The sequence below is a fragment of the Prosopis cineraria genome, unplaced genomic scaffold (assembly GCF_029017545.1).
Source record: "Prosopis cineraria cultivar Desert tree isolate PC_DT_omini unplaced genomic scaffold, ASM2901754v1 PC14, whole genome shotgun sequence".
NCBI classification, from domain to species: domain Eukaryota; kingdom Viridiplantae; phylum Streptophyta; class Magnoliopsida; order Fabales; family Fabaceae; genus Prosopis; species Prosopis cineraria.
This window is the reverse complement of record NW_026555345.1, coordinates 5,303,204-5,312,278: the sequence shown is the minus strand read 5'-3', so window position 1 is coordinate 5,312,278 and position 9,075 is coordinate 5,303,204. Positions and strand designations below refer to the sequence as shown.

Sequence of the window (9,075 nt, the reverse complement as noted above, 5' to 3'; positions counted from 1 at the left end):
TTTAAATTTTTAAATTACGTCAATAAAAAAATTCTCTAAATTACAAATAAATAGAGTAATGATAATTCTTACCCATATAAAATACCAAAATACCATTTTAATTAATTACTTTCATTAGCTATCAGGTCATTATTAGACCACCATTGCTGGCAATAATATTAATAAGTTTAATATTTCTCAATAACATCTCATTAAAATATTAATACTTTTAATATTTAATATTATGAGATAAAATTAATCAACAGTTAAGGGTTCTAATTTTATGAAGTGAAAAATTCACTGTTTACACTTTAATCAAGTAAACAAGTTGCATGATTGATTCAACATGTTTGGCGGACACTGTTACTCACACGGGCACCCTTATAGCGTATGGCCTCGCGCCACCTTGCCCTATCTCAACACTATTGTATTGGATCTGGACACGCAGGTATTCTAGTGGGGCCAGCTTCCTTTGAAATCCGTTAGATTGAAGCCGTTCTGAACTCTCAGACAAGGATTTCCTCAGTGTCTCTCTCTCTATCCTCAGACGCTAACCCAATTCGTCTCTCTCATTTTGCTGTGCCCTCTGCTTCGCCCCACTTCTTTGGCGCCGAGTTTGAACTCCTTCGATGGTGGCGGAGAAAAACCTTGCTTCACTTCTCAGCCTGTTGAGGTGGGCCAAAACCCTAACCCTAACCCTAATCCCATCCCCAACTCTGCCCTTTTTCTTTTTCTTTCGTCTCTGGATTCTCTGATCTCCATGGGCTCTCAAAGGTTGTTACTTTCCCGTGAAAACCCTAGGCCCCTGGGTTTCCCTCCTGGGCGAGTGCTCCCTTCTGCCGCTGCAAAATCCATACCCAATGAGATGGCTCCGAAGCCACTTGCTTCTTCGATATTGGAACGGTTCAAGGCTCTGCTCAAGCAGCGAGACGATGAACAGAGGGCTTTGTCCGACGACGATGTGCTTCCGCCGTCCACCGATGAGATTGTTCAACTTTACGAGATAGTCTTATCCGAGCTTACTTTAAATTCGAAGCCCATCATCACCGAACTTACCATCATTGCGGGAGACCAGAAGGAGCATGGCAGGGGAATAGCTGATGCAATTTGCGATCGAATTATTGAGGTCGGTCTTGATAGCAGCGGAAAAGCTTTTTCTTCCCCCCCTTCACGCCTTGTCAATATGTTGGGGATGAAGCTTTTGTATTCCTTTGGGTTAAGTCATCCCATCGATGTTTTTCTTCAAACTCTTGCGACTTCGAATATGAAGTTTTCTATTTCTGATTCGTTGAAATTGACTTCTTTTTCTGCTTTGCTAGTAGTACTCAATGTACACGGAAGGTTCAATTTTATTGTCCATTTTTATCTTGGTAATCTGGAACAACTTGACTTTTCATCAACTGCGATTCATAATTTAGAGCCTTTGGTTATGGGTTACATATATTTGCGTGAGCAAAGGATTTTCTTTGCTTCTAGTCATTATCGAAAACAGCTAAGGGCCACAAACAGAAGTAGTGTATTCTGCACGAATTGATTACCATCGGAAACATTTACAGCTCATTTACGAACTCTCTGTTTAGCACGGGGAATATAGATATCAATAATAAATCCAAATTGGGAAAAACCTAAGGGCACAAGCGAAAGTTTATTTAATTGCACAAACAAAAAATGCACACCTTCGATCAAAATAAAATAGTAACTGGTGTTTTGCAGGACATAAAATCCATTGGTAACAAGCGGAATTGGAATAGAGCTCTTTAACTTTTTATGCTCAGTTGTACTTACAGTTCATGTTTGGTAACTTATCCATTCTCTATCTCGCATACTTGCCTCACGGTAAATTATTTGGAAAGCAAGAATCTCTAGTTTTAGTTATAAAAGAGGACTTTCTGTTCATATAAAATCAGTGTAGAAGTAATTTGCGTAGACAAGTTGATGAAGATTGGATAATGTATACGTTGTTCTTGGTAGGAGTGCTATCTAGCTCTGTATTTTTCTCTATATTCTAAGTTATTCTTAAGTATTTTTCATTATCCATTGGATTTTCAATTTTACCACATTTGTTCAGTACTTGATGCTTATAACATTTTGATGTTTGTTATCTTTTCCATTGATGAATTCAAGTTCTTTTATCATTACACAGATGCCTTTTCTCTTTTATGTTGTATTTGTTGGCGAAAGTTTGCTAGTATCAGTGGGAAGTATGATCCTTTGTAAATAAGGATTAGTATTGTGTTTCAGCCATATGTTTAATTAAGGCTGATCTTTAGAGATTACATCTCAAATTTCTGTTTGTGATCTTTAGTTAGAAACAGATTTCAGTGCTATCATCTTAGGGCCTTGTACGAATTGGCTATGCAAAATTCATAATGAAGAGGTGTTTAGTTACATAAGCCAGGAAACACATTCTTAGAGTGCCTTAAAACATGTTATCCAATGGTGCATCTACTTGCTGTTGATATTGTAGCAAAGAGTCTGTCTACTTTTCTGGTGATTTAGTTCATTATGTTACATAGTTTAGCGAAAAATTATCATGTCAGTTGCCATTTTAACCTCCCCTGTGCAATTTTTATGTCTGGCTTTCTGCCACTGCTTGAATGGAACCTTCATTTTTTAAATCACCTTTTGCCAGGTGCCTTCGGAGCACAAGCTTCCTTCACTGTATCTTTTAGACAGTATTGTGAAGAATATTGGTGGGGAGTATGTTGGATACTTCTCCTCACGTCTTCCTGAAGTAAGTTGGTTTGAGTTACATTATTATTTATATTTGTGAAATATGTACTTTTTTTTTTGGGTTAAATTGGTGAACTATTTTATTCTGTTCTTAAAACTTGTGGTTCTATTTTTTCTGAAGGTCTTCTGTGTAGCATATCGGCAAGTCCAGCCTAATTTGCATCATGCAATGCGTCATCTCTTTGGTACCTGGTCAGCTGTCTTTCCACCTTCTGTCCTTCGCAAGATTGAAGTGCAGCTGCGTTTTTCTCAAGCAGTTAATAATCAGAATGTATCATCTAGCATTAATCCCCCTAGGGTGTCTGAAGCTACACAGCGAACTCATGGCATTCATGTTAATCCAAAATACCTGCGGCAGTTGGAAAACTCAACCATGGACACTGTAAGCTTTTCGATGAAACTTTTCTCTTCTTTTCAAAATGCTGCAGGGACTGACTGCAGCTTGTATATTAGGTAAAGAATCAATTGTCGTTTTCTCACTAATAGTATTGTGTACATGTGAAGGGAAATAATTCCAGTGAAACTTTCCATTACAATAGTTCAGACCGAGGGTTTCTCTGTATGTTCCCATTTTCTTATTTTGTTTATGGCCCAATTATTCTTCCTACAAACTGGTATTGTGAAATCCTCTACAGTTGGAATTTTGACGATGAGCCGCCAATTTTGGGGTCTTAATACTATGTGATAGAAAATATGGCAAATATTACTTTAGAAGGAAATAATTTATTACTTCTTATTGCTTTTCATTAGTTTATTAGTTTGTTGCTTTTTATTTAATTTTTGTAAGTTTCCTTCTTGTAAAGGAAACCAGGCAGCAAGTGGACATTTCCTTGTTAGGAAGAAATTTTTGTAAGTTTCCTTCTTGTGAAGGAAACTAGGCAGCAAGTGGACATTTCCTTGTTAAGAGGAAACCTCATGCTTATAAATAGCATGACTTGTGTATTCAGGAGGCAATGAATGTTTGAAGCATTATGATTTTTTGAAAGCTCCCTCTCTCTCAGTTCTGTGTCTCTCTTTTGTTCTCCCTCTCATATTTCAGTTACTTCTCTCTCTTTTCACCTTCTCTGTTCTCACTTCCCCTCCACCTCCCACTCTCTGTTTCTGTTTCTTCTCCCTTATCCTATTCTGTTCAAATCAGTGTGAGCGTGAGTGTTTGTATTTTACATCACTATGTCTCCACTGTGTACGTTGTTGGCAGGGAAAAGATTTTTCTTTTCTTTTTTTATGACTGACTGCATTTTATACAAGTGTTGAAGTATCTCTGCTGCTGACTCTAGGTTTTCTAACTGACGACTGGGGCATTTTGAAGCTCTTCCACGTTTTATCATCCTTTGTTTCTTCTCTGTACGTTCCCAAGTCCTTTTTTTCAGGGATTAGGACAGTGAGGAGTTGTGTGCTTTCTGTTTTATAGTAATTACTGCTAAATATTCAGCATGCAATGGAAACAATTTCAATCTTTACTTGGGAACCAATGTCATTATGGATATGAATTTTGACAAGGTTGGTTTTTTCTCTCAGGATGGGGGTGAAATGTTGGATTCAACAGGAAGCATGGAACATACAAATTTTGGTGTTGGAGCTAATAAGATGCATCAAGCTTCAATAAGCAGGCATGGGAAACAGTATTCTGGTGATGGTCTGAGTCAATTTCAATTTTCCACAAATGGACATCAACGCCAAAATCCAAGAGCTCTCATTGATGCTTATGGCAGTGACAAAAGGACTGAAATTTCAAGCAATAAGCCGCTGGTTGAACCACTTGACATAAATGGTATAGACAACAAGGTGGTGTCAACATCATGGCAGAATACTGAAGAAGAGGAGTTTAATTGGGAAGATATGAGTCCAACATTAGTAGAGCATAAGAGAAGTAATGGGGTCTTACCATCATCAATTATTTTGTCTAGGGAAAGATCTAGTGGTATTGTTGCAGCTAATACTGCTGCTTTGGGTCAAGATACCAGAAGCGGTTGGGTTAGTCAATCTCAGCTTCCTCTCATGAATGATTCTTCTATTATAGCAGAAGATGCATTTGTGTTGCCGGATGTATGTTTCCTCTACTTTCATGTCATGACCTTGTTTTTAATTGATGCGTCTTATCTTAATTCCCTGATAATTCCTTGGTTATGAGGATTGTGTTGTGGATGCCCAAATTAAATTAGGTTAGATATTTGGCATTCATTCGTGCAGGCGTGAGTCCACCAGTTTTTTTTTTTCTTTGGTCTTACATATGTCACTAACATCATGATTGTCAAGATTGTCATTATGCATAGGATTGACCAAGGGCTGAAGAGATGAAATTGTTGGATTGAATTGTAAACTTTGATAAAAGGTTAATTTTAAAATTATATTTAATTTCATTGATAAGCATGATACTTGAAAATCAAATAATCTATATCTATATATATTATAAAAAATTATAGCAAGCTGCATTGTTTATGAGTCATGAACAATGTGACTTATCAAATTCTGTGCAATGCATGGGACCTATATTGGTTCATTATAAATGCCATAGGTTTCAAGAAGATCTCATATCAAACTTAAGTCATAAATCTCAAAAGCCACAACTTACAGGATAAACATGATAATTCATTAGAATTATGAATTAAGGATTCTTAGAAATCCAATTTCTCAATGAAGTAGTAGATGACTCTTTATAAGGTAGCACAGAGCAAATTTAAAAGGGACAAATTTTGCAGTAAGAGAGGACAAATATTGTCACAGGCTTGGGCTGGTGAACCTGATTGAATGGCTGCTGGTAGGGAATTGGCTTGTGATCCAGTGTTTGTGGATGCAAGAAAGGGCTGGTATGATGAGTTTGAGGGGAGGGGAAAACCTTTGATGCTGGGTTTTGTGTTGAGAGTGTCTGAAACATGATATTCTGGCTTGGGAAAAGGCAAAACTGGGTGTTCAGCCGGGGGAAAGAAAAGATACTGATCTGATCATACAACAAAATGATCTTACATAGGAATGTTAGTCGGTCCTCATGGTAGGTAGCTTATGGTCTTGATGGTTAAGATCCAATCTTCACAACCATGCCTAGTGGCAATATCCTTTTTGCCCCCTTTTTGATGATAAATAAATTTTGGTCATATATTAGAGTAATGATTTGTTTTGTGGGCCAGTCTTCTTGTCCTCATGTATTAGAGTTAACTAATTAGCTTGCACTGTTTCATTATCATCATGGAGTGCAATATGTTTTTTTTTTCCCTTTGAAAGTGAATTTGATAATATTTTACTGTTGAGTGATAGTTCGAATATTCTGTGCAGAATGGTGGCGGATCATTAGGTCAGATAACTGGATTGCATAATCACTTAAATCATGGTCTGGGCTCCCATCCTCCTCATGATGCCTTGAAGATTTCACATCATTTGCCTAACTCTTCACATCACCTTGTTAATATTAGAGGTCGAGCAAGGAATGCTCATTTGTCTCATATTGATAGCATCCCGATTACTAAAGTAAGCTCATATGGGCTTGAGATTCGTCCACCAACTTTACCTGCATCTTTTCGAGCCAGGCCCCCTGTAAATGTGCATGCTACTCGTCCACCCTCCTTAAATCCTATTTTTTCATTGCAGAAACATGTTAGGAGTCAGTTTGAAGCAATAAATAGTAGTAACACCATTTTAGATCAAGGTCCTACTAAATCTTCATTCATGCCTGAACAGCTGTTGGATAGTGATGAGAACAGTAATATTAGTAAATTAACATTTCGGCAGATTCCTAATCAGCTATCAGGGCTAATTTCATCAAACCCGCAAAACCGTGGGCAAGCACTTCAACCTCAAACTTTTCCATCTCAGGATGTGCGAGAAAGTTATTCTGAATTGCAAGCTCCAGCAGCTTCTCAATTTAGTCATGGGGGTTCTTTGCAAAGACATGGTGCTGCTATCAGTGCAACTGTGTCCATGTCGTTACCTATTGGACAGTTTCCTTTACCAGTCCAAAACATCAGAAAAAATGTTTTTCCTATGCAGCAGGGAGCCTTGCCTCCTTCATTTTCAGGTCCTTGCCCTCCATCACAAGTGATGCCTCATACAAATGATAGTCCTTATACCTCAACTAAACAGCCAGCTGGTGCATTTTCTGGTCTTATCAATTCACTTATGGCACAAGGTTTGATCTCATTGATTGGACCACCCGCTGTTCAGGTATTTAACTCAAGTTTGTTGTGACCTGCATGCAATGATAACTTTGTTGTGTAGTCTATGATTATAGCTAAATAAAGTTATCTTGTTATCTATTTTTCTAGGATTCTGTTGGAACTGAGTTTAATCCAGATATTCTGAAGATCCGGCATGAGTCTGCAATTAGTGCTTTATATTTTGACCTCCCTCGACAATGCACAACTTGTGGCCTCCGATTCAAGTGTCAAGAGGAGCACAGTAGTCATATGGATTGGCATGTGACTAAGAATCGGATGTCTAAAAGTCGTAAGCAGAAGCCTTCTCGTAAGTGGTTTGTGAGTGAGAGAATGTGGCTTAGTGGTGCGGAGGCATTGGGAACTGAAGCAGTACCTGGTTTTTTGCCAACTGAAACGATGGAGGAAAATAAAGAAGATGAAGAGATGGTTGTGCCAGCTGATGAAGATCAGAATACATGTGCATTATGTGGAGAGCCTTTTGAAGAGTTTTATAGTGATGAAACTGAGGAATGGATGTTTAAAGGAGCTGTATACCTAAATGCGCCCAAGGGAGGAGTGGCAGACATGGATAGGTCGCAGTTAGGTCCAATTGTTCATTCTAAATGCAGATCTGAATCTAGTGCTGTTCCCACTGAAGAATCTAGACAGGATGACGGGGTAACTATCTCTTTTCTTACTTCTCTGCTACCCTCCTAGTAGTTATAATCTAGTGCTATTCCATTTTTAATATTATTGCAGTGTTTATCTTTAGAATGATATTGCTTGTCCGAAGTTTTTATGCCAAGGAGGCAAGAATCGAAGTGTCAAATATTTGTAACCTTGGGAAATATTTTTAGATTGATCATTGTTGTTCAGGATTATCAGCGAAGGCTTCCAGTTCCAGTACCTTGTAATTTAAGTAATCATGTAGTCTTCTGCCATATTTGGAAACAGGGCCATCAATGCTCCTGCTGCCGATCCTAGTTGTATCTGAAAATGTACCAAATTGTGCCGGACATGTGAGATTTGACTATGAAACACAGGCATACAACATGACACGGACATTTTACTCACTTGTTTTCACCAAAAAGAAAGCAATAATAATAGCAAAATAAAACAACAGATGTTGGGGTATGTATCATTTTTTAATGTGCCAAAATTTTTATTTTTTGACATGATTTTATAGAAAAACAATTATATTATACTGTATTATAAAAATAGAGAATCAGTTTTTAATTTTTTTTTTAATGGATGTCCGTCAGCCATGTTTGGCACATACCCAAATTGTATCTGCATGTATATTGTTTACAAAGCTTGTCGAAACATGGGACTCTGTTTCATGACAGCATCAGTGCCTGGCGTCAAGACACATGAAGTTTCTGTGTTTCACAGACAATTGGCATGAGTAGAGGACAAGAAATTCAAACTATTTGTTTAATCTTTCCATGCTTGACCATGTCTGAAGTCTCTTATTGCTATTTTTGTTGGTTATGAGGCTTTCGGTTTCCAAGACTCCAGTGCTTGAGATACTGATATATTTAATCTTAGCATGAGTCTGCACTACTTCTACGAAACATGTTAAAGGAATTGGGACACCATGGTTTATAAGCTTCTGAATTCAACCGATATGCATGGTGTTCCAATTTTTTTTTTTTTTTAAATAATGAAAATGCGTAGTGCTTGAGATTGTCTCTAGTAAATATTTCTTCTGATCTATCTTCTCTCTCTGTATGCAGGACGCTAATGAAGAGGGTAGTCAAAGAAAACGAATGCGGATTTGAGTTAATCCTTTTTTGTACTATAACTTACAAGTTTCCAGTTAGTGAAAGCTCTTACTTATTTTTATTTATTTTTTAAATGGTAGACTTTCTTGTATCGTGGCCCCATGACAGAATCATGTACATGTATGATAGGACTGGAAACGTGTCATCTTTTCTTGAAGCCTAATCTCAGAAGTTATATCTTAACCACACCCCTTCTTTGCTGGGCTTAATCTTCAATCCGTGTTTTTTCGTGTAAACAGAAGTTTAGGACTTTAGGTGAATTGAGTATTGCAATTCACTAAGATTGGGATATGCTTCTGAGTTCAAAGAGCATAAAAGAGGTACTTGCACATTGTCTATCAATAAGGTTCCCACATTTGAAAAACCCACTACCTTATAATTTATAGGTTAAAGCTTTATCAACTAAATTAATCTGTAATTATATATTATCTTTTACATATAAAAGCATTTCT

The 9,075-nt window shown here is 37.4% G+C and overlaps 1 protein-coding gene across 3 annotated transcripts; it reads left to right on the top strand.

The window, feature by feature from the left end:
- Positions 1–437: 437 nt before the first annotated feature.
- On the top strand, positions 438–8,811 carry LOC129292897 (polyadenylation and cleavage factor homolog 4-like). Of its 3 annotated transcripts, XR_008589034.1 has the most exons (8): positions 438–1,105; positions 2,612–2,713; positions 2,834–3,094; positions 4,231–4,758; positions 5,983–6,867; positions 6,969–7,517; positions 7,794–7,970; positions 8,576–8,811. XR_008589034.1 is itself a non-coding variant. In XM_054930582.1 (7 exons), exons 1-7 carry the CDS (start codon positions 740–742, stop codon positions 8,618–8,620), a joined length of 2,664 nt encoding a protein of 887 aa, XP_054786557.1. In that variant the 5' UTR covers positions 440–739; the 3' UTR covers positions 8,621–8,811. The 3 variants fall into 3 exon arrangements, 2 of the variants coding, with proteins under 2 accessions (XP_054786557.1, XP_054786556.1); XM_054930582.1 differs by lacking the exon at positions 7,794–7,970 and having other exon boundaries at positions 440–1,105; positions 4,231–4,686; XM_054930581.1 differs by lacking the exon at positions 7,794–7,970 and having other exon boundaries at positions 441–1,105.
- The last annotated feature ends 264 nt before the right edge of the window (positions 8,812–9,075 follow it).

What these genes read in the sequence shown, in the direction of transcription:
- LOC129292897 (XM_054930581.1), top strand. Translation starts at nt 740, where the DNA reads ATGGGCTCTCAAAGGTTGTTACTTTCCCGTGAAAACCCTAGGCCCCTG. An exon ending in AAAACTCAACCATGGACACT is followed by an intron (nt 3,095 to 4,230) that starts GTAAGCTTTTCG and finishes TTTTTCTCTCAG; the next exon opens with GATGGGGGTGAAATGTTGGA. An exon ending in TTGGACCACCCGCTGTTCAG is followed by an intron (nt 6,868 to 6,968) that starts GTATTTAACTCA and finishes CTATTTTTCTAG; the next exon opens with GATTCTGTTGGAACTGAGTT.